This window comes from Pyrgilauda ruficollis, unplaced genomic scaffold (genome assembly GCF_017590135.1).
Source record: "Pyrgilauda ruficollis isolate IOZ18807 unplaced genomic scaffold, ASM1759013v1 scaffold216, whole genome shotgun sequence".
NCBI lineage: Eukaryota > Metazoa > Chordata > Aves > Passeriformes > Passeridae > Pyrgilauda > Pyrgilauda ruficollis.
The window spans coordinates 212,908-227,931 of record NW_024520984.1 but is presented as its reverse complement, the minus strand read 5'-3'; the positions used below and the strand labels follow the sequence as shown (position 1 = coordinate 227,931).

Genomic DNA, 15,024 nt, shown 5'->3' with positions numbered 1-15,024 from the left:
CTGACCTCATCCACTCCCAGCAGCTGAGCCTGGAAGTGACGTGGATGAGGCTGTGCTGGAGCTGAGCTCGGGCTTGCCCCGGGGCCCTCGGGGAGGGCGGTGGTGGAGCCGGGGAGAGGAGGAGAATCCCATCCCATCCCATCCCTTCCCTTCCCATCCCAGCTGCTGTTTCTAAGCAAGGCAAAGACGGTCTGTCCATCCCACACGGTGGCAGAGCTTCTCCTCGCCAGGAGGAGACACCCTGGGGGACAGAGAAGTCACTGTTAAAGCTCTCAGGCTGCAGCCTGGTCCTGCCCTTTTCCCTCCATCCTGCTGATCCCATGGCCTGGAGCCCTCGTGGCTCAGGATCAGGGATTTCTCTTCACTGAGCAGGAATTGCTTTGATTTGTGCCTTGATCTTTAAGCCTCAGAGGTGCAGGGCTGAGACAGAGCCAGGGAGGATCCAGGTCTGACTCTGAGGAGACAATTCCACTGTGGCCAAGAGGTGGAGAGGACAGGGAGAGTCCACACATGTCTCTGAAGCTGAGAAACTGGAATTAAACTCCATCTGAAACCTAGACAGGACTCATGGTGGTGCCTGATGTTGCAGAGAGGGGTTTGGAGCCCATCCTCACCCTCTGATTCACAAAGCCAAGGCTGAGCATCAACAACATCCACAGAGATCCACCTGCATCCAGTGACACCCTGGGTGTGACCCCAGACTCAGTCGTGGACTGGGATTGCCACAGAGTCTGCCTGCTGCTCCCTGTTGATGCAGCCTCAGGGATCACCAGTTCCCTGGAATTCCCAGTGCCTGGGGGGCCTGAATCCCCAGGATGCTCACAAAACAAGGACATCCTGACTGCAGAGCTCTTGCGCTGCTCAGTCACAACTCGAACATGGAAATACTCCTTTGGGGGGCTGCAGAGTGCAGCGAGGGGGGATGTGCCCCAGCCTGGCTCCCTGCTGGCACCGTCTGCCCAAACAGGGGGGCTTGGGGGGGTTCACGGGGTCACGGAGCCGCCTGCCCCACTAATGAGGCCGGGCAGCCCCGGGGCAGCTCCCCTCTCCCGGCCAGCTCGGATTAGCAGCTGCCTGTCCCCAGCCCTAATTGAATTCTCTCCCCTTCACTTAATTCTCATGGATTTCTCGGCGCCTCCCCAGGGACCCATCCCGCCTAACTAGTTTAGGGCCAGCCATGCTGGTCAGAGCCTGGCCAGCTCCAGGAGGTGAAGGAGAGTCACCTACTTAGGGGGTGGCTGTGGCCAGGGTGGGGACACCAGTACTGGCACTGGGCACCCCCTTTCCCTGCACCAGTTTCAGCCCCTCACCAAGAACGGGCTCATAACAGTCATTTTTGACAAACAGGGATAAATTTCTGCCTTAAAGGAGGGTTCTGTGCCTGTTGCCTCCTGGGACCCCCCTTTTTTTACACCAACCCCACAGCTGAGCCTCCCCCTTGGGACCCCCCCAGCCGAGCTTCGCTGGTTCCTCCCCGCACAGCTCCGAGCAAGCCCCCAGCTCCTCTCTCTCCCTTTCTTTCCAGCGCTTTATTTTTCCCTTCCCCTTTTCCCTTTCCTTCCCCTCCTCTTCCGATAGATCAAAGCCTCCGTCCGGCTCAGCCGGGAGCCGAGCAGGCCCCGCAGCAGGATGGAGGCACCGCCGAGCGCGGTGTCCCCAGCGCTGCCACCCCTCGCTGCCAGCGCCCCTCGCCGCGGCCTCCGACCCCCTCCTGCCCTGCCAGGCCGGCAGTAAAGCTTGGATTTGTCCCTCCTTTTGTCTCAGCAGCCGTTGGGGAACAAGCAGCTGGCCTTCCAGCAGCAGCTCCTGCAGATGCAGCAGCTCCAGCAGCAGCACCTGTTAAACCTGCAGCGCCAGGGCCTGGTGAGCCTCCCGCCGGGGCAGGGCACGGTGCCCCTGCAGACCCTGCCCCAAGGTAAGGACCACGGCCTGGGGGGGTTCCTGGGCTGTAGCCTGCTAGCTCTGGGTGAGGGGGGCTAGGGAGGGGCTGTGGTGTTGGGTTTTGTGATGCCCCCAAAGTTTGGGGGGTGATGGTGTCAGCAGTTGGAGCCGCGTAGGGTTGGGGTCTGGATTCTAGAGGGGTGCAGGGTTGGGGCACCTCTTCCTCTGGCAGAGGAGTGCCAGGATTTGGGGTACCTATTCCTCTGGGATAAGGGTGCCAGGATTTGGGAAGCCATGCTCTTGTCCCTTCTGGGAGCAGCTCTGTGAGTGCTGCAGGTGCTTTGGTCTGGGTTTCCCAATGGGGCCATGCAGCGTCCCCTTGCTGTGCCCAGCTCCAGGTGATGCTCTCCCTGTGCTGGGTGAGCTTTGGGGACTCAGGGAGCAGGGAGGAAGCCCTGGGTGCTGCCTCCTGTCCCTGCTGACATTGGTCCCTCTCTCCTGTGCCACAGCTGTTTGTCCCTCAGACCTCCAGCAGCTCTGGAAGGAGGTCACGGCCACCCAGCCCGTGGAGGACAGCATTAAGCAGGAAGGTCTTGACCTCACCACCAACACCTCCAACTCTACCTCGTTTTCGGCCGCCAAGGTCTCGCCTCCCATTTCCCATCACCCTCTGCCCAATGGACAGAGCACCATGCACACGCCGAGAAGGGACAGGTAGAGCCGGGTCGGGCCCTGGCACTTTGTGTTTTTATTCCTGGAGAGGAGGAAGGGGCTGGGATCCATCACCCACAGGGCTGGGAGGGGTGAGGCGTTTCTGCCTCCCCATAAAAGAGGCCTGGCACTGTTTTACTGCACCCACAGAGGGCAGGGAGCTGTCACTGTGGGGTGTCCCAGGGCTGTCCCCATGCCTGGGAAAGCTGGAGCATCCCAGCTGCCCCATCTGAAGGCGCCTTTCCCTCTTGTGCAGCTCTTCCCACGAAGAGACCCCCGGCTCCCACCCGCTCTACGGCCACGGAGAGTGCAAGTGGCCTGGCTGCGAAACCCTCTGTGAGGACTTGGGGCAGTTTGTCAAGTAAGTGTCACCTTTTTGGGGCAGGTGTTTCTGTCTCAGCTGGGACAGAATGGAGCTGGTGGAGAGGAAGATCCCGGGAGTTGGTTCAGGCATCCCAAAGTGTGTACCCTGAGCTAGGTGACCTCATGGAGAAGGAGAAAACACAGCAGGAGTTGCTGCGGGTGTTGTCCCATCCTTGGAAATTCCAAGGCCGGGCTGGCTTGGAGTGGAAGGTGACCCTGCCCGTGGCAAAGGTGGAATGGGATGAGCTTTATGAGCACTTCCAAGGCAAACCATGGGATGAGTGAATGATCTGGAGGAGGCCAGAGCCCGGGCAGGCGCCGGCAGCAGGCGAGGGGGGCTGGCAGCCCTGCTGGGGACACGGGGGGAGGCAGCAGATGGCAGATGGCACCGCTGACACCGCTTGTGGGCTCGGCGCTGACTGATTAACTCTGCTGTCGGAGAGCCCTCTGCTAGCGTCAGGGTCAAACAAATTGTTTTCACGCTTCGTCAGAGGTTTACTTAATTAGTTCATTTGCAATTAGATCTCTTTGTAGCCAGGATTTTTAGCAAAGACATCAGAAGGAGCTGACGGGCTGGCGGGCTCCTTCCCCCGCCTCCCCGGCTGTCTGCTCAGAGGCTCCACAGCGGGCAGCTTTTGGGGTTTTCCAAACTCATCCTCCATCCTCTGCCACCCTCTGAGGGCTGGCTCTGGTGGGAACATCCCTTGGACTGTGCCAAGGCGTTAGAGGCCTTGCCCAGGAGGATGAGGAGGTGTGAAGGCAGCCCGGGGATGAGTGAAGGATGATTCAGCCTCCTGTGTCCTCCTTCCTCTGCCTCTGAGTCATGGGGTGAACGCAGATAAGGCATCTCCTCCTGCCTGGCAGGGCATGTTCCAGTGGCACGGGGCAGATGAGCAAGCTCCAGGTTGGGAGCTGGAGCTGGAGTTGGCAGAGAATGCCCAGAGCTGGGTCACGGGGCTGGCAGAGCTGTGCTGTGCCAGCCAGGATCCCTTCCTGCCCCCCTGGGCACTGGGGAAGGGCTTTTGTCCCCTCCTTGCCAACATGGGCACGTGTTGGGGTGTGGGACAGACAGACAGAAAACTTGCAGCTCCCAAAGGCCGAGCCCAGCTGGAACTGGAGCCTGCCTTGAGTCTGGGCAGCAGCTTGGAGCCTCCTCTGGGCATCCCCTCCGTGGGCAGCTGGGGTGGTCTGTGCTGGGCTGGGAGGGGGCACCGTGGCCATGGTGGGTAAGGGTGGGGGTCCCTGGGAAATGGCTCTGTTCCCACTGAGCTCCCAGAGATTTTTTGCCCTGGAGAAGCAGCCGTGCCCTGGCTGTGCCATGCAGGGAGAGGAGCAGGGCTGGGGCTCTGGGGGCTTTGCTCACGGATGGGTTTGGCAGCAGGGCCTGCTTCCCTGACTTGTCTGTGCACGCTGGGGCTGCAAGGCTCTCACAGGCAGCAGGGTGAGACTCCTGCCGTCCTCCAGAGCCAGCCTGGGGAGGCTGAGGCGCCTTCTCCTGGGGTGTCCCAGCCTTAGTCCTGGGGAGCATCTGGCACACGGCCCCTGCGACCCCCCAGCATCACCTTTTGGGGTGTTCCAAGCATAGTGTTTCCCCAGAATCCCTCTCCAAACCATCCCACTCCTCCAGTGAGGCCCTCCCAGCTTTGTGCCCACCCCAGCAAGGACATGGCCTGGCCTTGTGACATCCTCAGGGCTGGCTGTGTCTCCAGGCTGGTGCTTTGCTGGGTTTGGGGACGAGGAGATGCCAGGGTGTCCCTGGCTGTGCAGCAAGTGACAGCTCTGTCACCAGGAGCCCTTCCCCTCCCTGGGGAGGAGGGAGGGCAGTGAGGACCAAAGGTCCTGGTGCTTCCTAAACAAGACACCTCGTAAACATGAGGCAGGATGGGGAACAGCCTGGAAATGCCACCTTCTGCCCTCAGGGTTTTCCTCAGAGCGTGGAAGGCAACCTCCCATGACGCTGCCTTTGTGCTGGGAACCTGCTCCTCAGGTCCTCCTGGCACCTCCTGCCAGCAGCCTGCTCCAGGAACATCCATGGGCTTTCCCTCTGCCAGAGGCTGCTCCTAAACACCCTGGGGCTGCCCGGGGTAGGGCTGAGTGTCCTCCAGCCTGATTTTAGGGTGGTGCCACAGCCTGGTTTGCTCAGTCACCTCCATGCCTCAGTTTCCCTCATGCTCACCCCGCTTTGGGCAGCGGTGCTGGAGCATCTCTGAGCAATTTGCAGGTCAGGACTGATCCCAGGTGTGGCCCCAGCAGAGGGGCTGAGTTTTGGGCATGCCCAGGCCTAACCAAACCTCCTTGTTCTCCTCCCCAGACACCTCAACACAGAACATGCACTTGATGACCGAAGCACGGCCCAGTGTCGAGTCCAGATGCAAGTGGTACAGCAGCTGGAGATACAGGTGGGTGTCCCACCCCAGCCCCCATGGACACGGGGACAAAATCCACCTCTTTGTCACCCTGTGCTTCAGCTGCTCCCCTCAGGAGAGGGTGACAGGGTTGGGGACTGTAACCACACGAGTGGGGACTTGTTTTAAGCACCCTTCCCGGACAGGAATCCTGCATCCAGGTGGAAATCAAGCCCTCAAACTCATTCCCCTCTCATCCCAAAGCGTCCTGTGGGTAAAAGGAGATGCCCCAGATGTGGAAGGCAGGAGGGTTTGTCCCCACATGGGCTGTGCCACCTCCCTGGGAGCCACGGGGCTGCTTGAAAACCAGGCCACTTATTTTGGTGCCTGAGCGTGGTCTTTGGAGCCCAACTTTGGGGAGCTATTTTTGGCCAGGCAGTTCTTTAAATAGTGCTTTTTCCCAGCCTCTCCGAGCCCCCAGCGTGCTCTGCTTAATTCAGTTAATGGAGAAGGGAGGGGGGAAAAAGGGGGAGGAAATGGGGGGGTTGGAAAATGGGATGGGGCAGGGGGTCACCCCCATGGTGGGACAGTGCCTGGGGCTGGCAGGGGCTCAGCGTGGTGTGTGGCTGTGGCTGTGTGTGACACCACAGGGGACACTGGCCCAGCACACAGCAGGATGAGATGTGCAGCACCTTGGGACACCCCCACCCCGAATTAGGGGCCTTACAGGGACTGTGGGACAGGGGGACACAGCCAAACCCGGGTGGGAGTGGAGGCTGTGTCCTCCCGGGCCATCCCTGCCATCCATCCCGCTCGCCTCGCCGAGCCAGAGCCAGAGCTTGAAAGCAATTACTGGGGCTTAAAGAGAGGAGGGAAAGGAAAAGGGGAGGAGGGAAAAAATAATAATAATAAAAAAAAAAAAAAGCTGAAGGGTGAGAGCAGAGCTGTGTGTGCAGAGAGGAACCTGCCACGGAGCCACCAATTAGAAAGTTTGGAGCGCGGAGCTCCCGCTGTGCCGGCTGCATCACGAGGGGAGAGCTGTCAGCTCTAATGAGCACCGCGGCAGCAGAAAGCAGCAGAGCTGCTCCAAACTTGCTGCAAACTCCTGCTTTTAACCCCTTCCTCGCCTAGCTCTGCGAGGGGGCTTGGCTGGAGCGTGGGGACTCCCCCGAGCTTGAGGGGTCCCGGTGGAAAGGGAAGGTGACGGGAAGGGAGTGGGGTGTCAGATCCCATCGGCTCCGCCGGGCTCAAAATCTCTCCTGGTGCCACAGTGAATATTTCAGCCTCTGCTCACTGCAGGGAGTAAACAGGCAGGGAGCAATTACAGCGATGTGGGAACGCTGGGGGATGGATGGACCGATGGACAGGGAGCTGCTGGGGAGGCAAAGGGGACAGGACAGTGACAGCAGGCACGGGGACAAGAGCACCCAGGGCTGTTGTGGGTGGCCCTGCTGGTGGGTGGCAGCCTGGGGGCTCTGGGAATGGCTCTGTGGGTCTTTCCCTCAGTGCACACACGGAGCTGGAGTGGTCCCTGTGCCCTCCATGGTGGGGGCAGCAGCCCCTGCAGGCCACAGCCCCACTGGGGCTCTCAGGAGCCAGCATTGGGCAGGAGGTGGCACTTGGGGGGACACCCTGGGGGTTGCTGCCTGTCCAGACCAGGTTTGGGAGCTCGTGGCAGTGCCTCCGTGGTGACTTTGGCACTGTGTGACCATCGCTGTGCTGCTTCCTGCCTCCCCCAGCTGGCCAAGGAGAGCGAGCGTCTCCAAGCAATGATGGCTCATCTTCACATGAGACCTTCAGAGCCAAAGCCTTTCAGCCAGCCTGTAAGCGTGAGTCCCTTCCTGCCCTCTATGTCCCCTCCCTGACGGCTGCTGTCCCCTCCCTGCCCCGTGCACGGTCACCTGGCTGGGCTCTGTGGGGTGGATGTGCCCTGGCCACCCTGTGGCAAATGCAGCTGCTCCACCAGCTCTGACATGGGGTGGGTGCATCCCCATCCCGAGGGTTCATCCCACAGATTCATCCCTGTCCCATGGGTTCATCCCCATCACATGGGTTAATTCCCATCCTATGGGTTAATTCCTATCCCATTTCATCCCGTCCCATCCCACTCTTGCACCCCCATCCCACAAATTCGTCCCCATCCCATGAGTTAATTCCAATCCCAGGAATTCACCCCCATCCCATGGATTCATTCCCATCCCACAGGTTCACCCCCATCCCATGGATTCATTCCCATCCCACAGATTCACCCCCATCCCATGGGTGAATTCCCATACCATGGGTCCATCCCCATCTTATGGGTGAATTCCCATCCCAAGAATTCACCCCCATCCCATGGATTCATTCCCATCCCACAGATTCATGCCCATCCCATGGGTGAATTCCCATCCCATGGGTCCATCCCCACCCCCTGGCTGCATCCCACCCTTTCCAAGCCCACCAAGTTCCCCCCTGCCATCCGCTCCCCACCTCCTTCGGAGCCGCCGGTGTCCCCAGGGGCTCTCCCAGCCTTCCCAACCCCTTCCCTCCCTGCCTGTCCCTGCAGCTGAACCTGGTCTCCAGTGCCACCCTCTCCAAGAGCACTTCTGACACGTTTCCTGACGGTTTACCTCATCCCCCCACCTCGGCCACGGCGCCCATCACCCCCCTGCGGCAGGGCCCCTCCGTCATCAGCTCTTCCACTTTACACAGCGTGGGGCCCATCCGCAGGAGGAACTCGGAGAAGTTCTGCACCCCAATCTCTTCAGGTGAGCTCCGGGCTGGGGCTCAGCGCCCTCCTGAGGGGCTCAGTGGGTCCCTTCACTCCAGCCCCCCCTCCTCTGTTTGTTGTCCCCCTGCAGAGCTTGCACAGAATCACGAGTTTTACAAAAACGCCGACGTCCGGCCGCCCTTCACGTACGCCTCGCTCATCCGGCAGGTGAGAGCCACGGGGTCCAGCTCTGCACCCCAAAACCCTCCCTCTGCGCCCCCCCCACCTGCTGAACCCCATCTCTGCCCCTCGGGACGGGTGTCCAACCAGCCTTGTCCCCTCTCTGGCTGCCCAGGCCATCCTGGAGACCCCCGACAGGCAGCTAACGTTGAATGAAATCTATAACTGGTTCACGCGGATGTTCGCCTACTTCCGGAGGAACACGGCCACCTGGAAGGTGAGAGCAGCCCTGCCTGGCACCCTGGGCTCTCCCCAGCCCAGCCTGGGCTCACCCCATTTCCTCCAGACTCACCCCAGCCCAGCCTGGGCTCAGCCCATCCCAGCTCAGGCTGACTCCATCCTATCCTGGCTCACCCCATCCCATCTTGGGCTCACCTCCACCCATCCCAGGCTCACCCCAGGCTCACCCCAACCCACTCTGGGCTCACCCCAGCCCACCCCAGGCTCACCCCATCTCACCCAGGCCTGGCTGCTGCAGGAGATGCTCCTGTGCTAAAGGACCAATTCATTGCCCAGCTCTAAAATGGTGTAAGAAATTATTTTAGGATCAAATCCCACTTTTCTGCCCCCCAAAACGCCTCGCTGGGCTGTGGGGATGCATCATCCCTGCAGTGGGATACAGCAAAGGGCTGTGTGGTAAAATCCAAGGATTTTCTGTGGAGAACAAGGGCAGAGGCAGGAGTGAGAGACTGGAAACAGCAAATAAGGTTAATGATAACCTGGGGGCAGGTGACACTGCTGGTGGCTGGGAATGCAGGGAGGGATGACAGGGGCTGGCAGGGGGACCATCAGCAGGGAAACCCCTCTGCCACCCCCAAGCAGCTGCTTGTACCCATCACGTTCCCCCCAGCCTCTCACAGAGAAAAGTTTTTGTCACTGAGGCAGTTTTGTCACCAGCCTGGGCTGCTGGAGTGAATTTTGGGGCAGCACATGAGTGCTGGGGCTGCTCCCCCTTTGTTTTTTTTAGAAATGAGAGCTGGGAAAAGCCATCTGAGAGGAGCAGGGGGTGTGGAAAGAGCAGTTCTGTGATTCTGTGATTCACTTCTTGCCTCAGCCAGGGAAGATTTATTTATTTATTGTTTCCTGCTGCACATATTTACTGAGAGGCAGCTCAGCTCCCTCCTGCTCAGGGCAGCAAGGAGCGAAGTGGCAGAGGGAAACCTGCTAGTTTAAATAAAAATAATTAAAATCAGCAAGGTGCAAGTGAGATGGAGCTTTTGGAGAGGCTTGAGGAGGAGGAATCCATTCTCCAGGAGCTCAGGGCCCCCATGTGTCGGGCTGCAGATCCAGGCTTTGCTTCCATGGGAAACTTTTGGGTGGATATCAGGCATTTTGGCAAACCCCTGGAATGGGGACAGGGTGGCAGCAATGGGGCAGAGCCCTCTGTGCCCATCACTGCTCAGTTTCCCCCTCTGCAATGTGATAATGGCAGGTGAAAATGCCTTTTTCCTGCCTTTTTGTTGCTGAAAGGAATAAATATTTTAGGGTTTTTTTGCAGTTTCCACATACCCCGTGTTAGCAAGGGCAGAGTTGGAGAAGGGCATCCCTCAGTTTTGTGCTTCCCTTTTTTTATTCTTTATTTTTTCCTGTTCTACCACCAAAAAGGGGTGTTAGGGGATTGAAAAGACCTGGTGGGGTCTTTTCAAAAATTCACAATTTGCAGTGCCCAAGGCCAGTTTCTGAAGGATACACAGGAAAAAAATAACATATTTCCTCTCCTTGAAAACCACTTTTCTGGGGTTTTTCCCTCTTTTCCTGTGGCTCCCCCCTGGGATGGGACAGGAGTGCTGGGGACCAAGGTGGGGAAGCCACGGGGAGACCCCAGCAGGGCCCAGGGAGTGGGTGGAGGGTGCAGAGCAAACATCATTAGAGGAGAGAGATGAGAAGCAAACAGAGCAGCTGGGCCTGGCTCTGAGCAAACACTGCCTGGAAACACAAACCCACCCCAGGCTGAGGCAGGGGACACGTCCCCTCTGCCCCCAAACTGGGGGATGGCCTGGGACCTCCTCTGTGACCTGGGAGCAGCACAGGGATGGGGCATGCCAGGCTCCAGGGATGCAGGATCACACCCTGCCTGCTGCCAGGGTTTCCCCATGGGATGGGACTGTGCCACCACCCTGAGCCACAGCAGGTCAGTTCCTTTTCTGACTCTGTCAGTGTTGTTTTATATTATTGCATATTTTATTTTACTTTATTTTATTTTACTATATTTTATTTTATTTTACTTTATTTTACTTTATTTTATTTTACTTTATTTTACTTTATTTTATTTTATTTTATTTTATTTTATTTTATTTTATTTTACTTTATTTTATTTTATTTTACTTTAATTTTTTATTTTACTTTATTTTATTTTATTTTACTTTATTTTAATTTTTTATTTTTATTTTACTTTATTTTATTTTATTTTATTGATTTTTATTTTACTTTATTTTATTTTATTATTTTATTTTATTTTATCCCCACCTGAGCCTTCCCATCCTCACCGGTGACTCAGAGCAGGGGGTGTCACCAGGGCAAAAAGGGGACACTGGGCAGGGGAGGTTCTGGCTTTGCCACACTCCTGGCTGCAGCCAGGGCTTTGTTTGGGCAAAAGGAAGGAGGGAGTGTGGGCAGGACCTGGCAGGGAGGGACATCCTGTGTGTGCTCACAGGGGACAGGGCTCAGGGACAGTGACAGGACAGAGTGGGGGATGAGGCTTGTCCTGCTCCCTGAGGTCCCTCTTGGAATTCCTGGGATGTCTCTCTGCATCCTGACCCCCCTGTCTGGGTGGTGCCAGCGCAGAGTTTGGGGCCAAGGGGTGCCACAGGCCCTGTGCCAGGGCATGGCCCAAATGGAGCATGTCCCTTTGGGTGACAGTGGCAGTGGCACAAGGCTGGGACATTGGGCCTGGCTTCAGCCACACCAAGGAGCTGGGTCAGGGTCCTGCTGGGACCCAGGGGTTCCCCCAAAATCCCACCAAGCAGCACTGGCTGGGCCTGGATCTCCCTCCCCAGGGACCCTGGGAGCTGCTTACAAAGTGTCCCCAAAGGGTGAGAGGAGCCTGTCCCTGCTGCTTGTCACCGTGTCACCCTGGCACCATGGCATGGCTGGATGGAGGGATGGACAGAGGGATGGACAGAGGGATGGATGGATGGATGGATGGATGGATGGATGGATGGATGGATGGATGGATGATGGATGGATGGATGGATGGATTCATGGATGGATGGATGGATGGATTCATGGATGGATGGATGGATGGATGGATGGATTCATGGATAGATCCATGGATCCATGGATGGATGGATCCATGGCTGGATAGATGGATCCATGAATGGATGGATAGATGGATCCTTGGATGGATGGATGGATGGATGGATGGATGGATGGATGGGGGATAGATCCATGGATCCATGGATGGATGGATGGACGGACAAATGGATGACAAGGGAAGAGCCCAGCTTTGTATTTCTCCTCAAATTCCAAGCCAAGGGGCGATGCTGGTGCCATTTGCTGAGTTCTGGGCACTCTGGCACTCGAAGGCACGGGGGAGGCTCAGTCCTTGTGTCTCCTTTTGCCTTGTTGTGCTGGCCAGGCTCCTTTGTTTATACAGCCCCCGTTCGACCTTTTAAATTGCTGTTAATGTTTTAGCGTAACGAATTAGTCTCTCATCACGAATCAGGACTCGAAATAAAAAAAAAAAAAGGAGAGAAAAAAAAACCCCTCCGAGGCCAACTTCCTGAAATTGGGGTCATTCTCATTTGCAAGGCAGAGAATCTGAGAACCTTAATGCAAGGAAATTTATTCAAAGGCAGAGCCCCGGCGTGATTAGGCCCTTTGTAATTATAGCTCGGAGAGATTCCACTCCAGCCTCCTGCCTCCCTCATGGATTAGCAAGTGAGTCGGAAAAATACACAGGATTTAATTAGAGGCAAATTAAAATTGGTAATGAAATAGGGGCAGTAGCAAATGGCAGGGAGTTGGAAGGGGAAAAGGGAGCTGGTATCTCTCGGGGCTGCGCTGTCTGCCTACGTGTGTGTCTCTTTATTTTACATTTAGAAATGTAAAGATGGTCGATGTAAAGAAGAAAGGGAGGGAAAGGACCAAAACGAGAGGGGAGGGGTGGGGGGAAAGAAAAAGGAAAGAGGAGCTGGCTTTGCTGAGCATCACCAGAGCTGCAGTGGAGCTGGTGTCCCTTGTCCCACCCTGTCCCCACCGTCCTCAGCATCAGACCGGAGTCCTCCAAGCAGTGAGCACTCGGTGCCAGTGGGGTCAGGGAGCACCCAGGGGGCTTTGGGGAGCGTTTGGGTGGCAGGACACCCCCAGGAGCTGTGGGGCTGGGCAGGGAGGAGGATGGTGAGGGAGTGGCACTGAGGCCGTGTGCCCGCAGAACGCCGTCCGCCACAACCTGAGCCTGCACAAGTGCTTCGTGCGCGTGGAGAACGTCAAGGGCGCCGTGTGGACCGTGGACGAGCACGAGTACCAAAAGAGAAGGCCACCAAAGATGACAGGGTGGGTGCTCCTTCCCCGTGGGACACAGCCCCAGAGCTGCCACCAGCCCGGTCCCCAGGCTGGGAATGCTCAGCCCTGCATCCCTCTGCTTTCTCTCTTCCTGCAGGAGTCCCACCTTAGTCAAAAATATGATTTCAGGACTCGGTTATGGAGCACTTAATGCAAGTTACCAGGTAAGGATCCAGCCCTGGTCCTGACAGGGACATGGGGACACTCAACCCTCCACAGCCCTGCTCTCCATTGGCATCTCATCAGGAAATGAGGGACAAGGGGGATGGGTTCAAGTTGAAAGAGGGGAAATTTAGGTTTGGTACATGGAAGAGGTCATTCCCTGTGAGGGTGGGGAGGCCCTGGCACAGACTCCCAGAGCAGCTGTGGCTGCCACATCCCTGGGAGTGTCCAAGGCCAGGCTGGACCGGGCTTGGAACAACCTGAGATAGTGGAAGGTGTCCCTGCCCACAACAGGGGGTGGGATGAGATGTGATTTAAGGACCTTCCACCCCAAATTCCATGCCAATCCGTGCTCCCTGTCGCAGGCTGCGCTGGCAGAGAGCAGCTTCCCCCTGCTCAACAGCCCCACCATGATCAACACCAGCTCGGCCAGTGCCATGCTGCACGTGGGCCACGACGACGTCAGCAGCACCGTGGAGCAGGTCAACAGCAACGGCAGCAACAGCCCCCGCCTGTCCCCACAGCAGTACAGGTCAGCCTGGCCCTGGCAGGGCACAGGGGTGCTGAGGGAGGCTGGCACACTGGGCACTGCCAGCTCTGACCAGGAGCTGCTTGTGGGCTCCTGTTCCAGGGTGAGGGGGTTCTGGACCAGAAACTTGGAGGGGTGACCCACTCCCCGAGGCTGAAGGCTGCTCCTCCCCACAGCCACCAGGAGATGCTTGAGGGCAGCTCTCAAAGCAAGGGCGGTTTTGGCTCCCGTTCCCAGGGTGAGGGAGGTTCTGGACCAGAAACATGGAGGGGTTTAGGGTGGTGGTGCCCACACCCCGAGGCTGAAGGCTCCCCTTCCCCACAGCCACCCCGTGCACGTGAAGGAGGAGCCAGCCGAGGCGGAGGACGACAGCAGACCCGTGTCACTGATGGCCAGCACCAACCAGAATGTGACGATCCCCGACGACAGGGACCTGGAGGAGGAGCTGCCGGTGGAAGACTTGTCCTAAGGACTCCTTCCTCCTCCCCCACCGAGGGGCAAACCCTTCCCACCCTCCTGGACGGAGACCAAGCGACGCTCCCACCTCCCCAAGGTGACCTTGGCGTTATCCTGGTTCTTTCAAGGCACTTCCACAAAGCAAAAGGTTTTCCTGGGGACAACAATGACAATGACAACGACACCAACCCGTTGCTGCTGGCGTGTCCCTCACGCTGCCACTGCCTGGGGACGGACTGACCCCGCCTCCACACCAGAAGCAAAACCCCAAGAGCTGGACTTTTCCTGCCCTCCTCCCTTGGTTAGTGACTGGTGGACGAGGATGGTAGGTTGGTTGTTCCTGTCCGAAATGGTCCCTCCTTCCTTCCTGCAGGGAAGGCACCTCTGTCCCCTCTCCCCCTGCGGTGCCCGAGCCCCGGGGAGCGATGGCAGGACCCCGCTGTCACCTCTGCGTGCCCCGCTGGGTTTTGCACTACGGAGGGATCGTGGACCCTGCCCACGTGCTGCCTCCACCCAGCTTTGGGGGAAGAAAGAGCAGAAACGGGGCTGAATCCTCTGCCGGATGTGGGGTTTGGCACGGAGCTGGGATGGACACGAACCAGCATGGAGGTGGGACCGTGTCCCCTTGTCACCTCTGCCTGGCAAGCAGAGCGGCCTCCCGGCTTGCCCACCCTCCCTGAGCCCCAGCTGGGGGGGGCTGCTGGCCCCAGCAGTGCTGGCCACCCCCAGCAGTGCTGGCCATCAGTGCTGACCACCCCCAGCAGTGCTGACCATCCCAGCAGTGCTGGCCACCCCCACCAGTGCTGACCATCAGTGCTGACCATCCCTGGCAGTGCTGACCATCAGTGCTGACCACCCCCAGCAGTGCTGACCATCAGTTCTCACCATCCCAGCAGTGCTGACCATCCCCAGCAGCGCTGGCAGCAAGGACACAACTCCCTCCTTCCTGCTGGACATTGGTGCCACCTCCCAACCAGCAGGGATGGCCGCTGCTCCCTTAAAAACTTCAGGGAAAGGCTCCCTGTGCCTCCCGTTCCACCCCCAAAGCTGGGCCAGGGGCTTGGTGGAGCAAAGGGGTAACATCCCCATGGCTGAGCACCTGCAGGGGACCTGGGGGTCACCAAAGCTGGCCCTGGAGGATCCCT

At 58.1% G+C, this 15,024-nt stretch overlaps 1 protein-coding gene across 5 annotated transcripts in view; it reads left to right on the top strand.

Annotated features, from left to right (window-relative positions):
* Positions 1-14,614, top strand: part of FOXP4 (forkhead box P4) — a 53,189-nt gene extending 38,575 nt beyond the window's left edge. For 2 of the 5 annotated variants that reach the window (XM_041468265.1, XM_041468262.1), the window contains 12 exons: positions 1,768-1,915; positions 2,391-2,595; positions 2,849-2,953; positions 5,267-5,354; positions 7,040-7,129; positions 7,846-8,047; positions 8,141-8,217; positions 8,345-8,446; positions 12,602-12,723; positions 12,830-12,896; positions 13,260-13,426; positions 13,748-14,614. In XM_041468265.1, the coding sequence (XP_041324199.1) occupies positions 1,768-1,915; positions 2,391-2,595; positions 2,849-2,953; positions 5,267-5,354; positions 7,040-7,129; positions 7,846-8,047; positions 8,141-8,217; positions 8,345-8,446; positions 12,602-12,723; positions 12,830-12,896; positions 13,260-13,426; positions 13,748-13,892 (1,518 nt within the window). In that variant the 3' untranslated portion in view covers positions 13,893-14,614. Of the gene's footprint in view, positions 1-1,764; positions 1,916-2,390; positions 2,596-2,848; positions 2,954-5,266; positions 5,355-7,039; positions 7,130-7,845; positions 8,048-8,140; positions 8,218-8,344; positions 8,447-12,601; positions 12,724-12,829; positions 12,897-13,259; positions 13,427-13,747 lie in introns of all 5 variants that reach the window. The other 3 variants (XM_041468264.1, XM_041468263.1, XM_041468261.1) reach the window with 3 other exon arrangements.
* Positions 14,615-15,024: the final 410 nt, after the last annotated feature.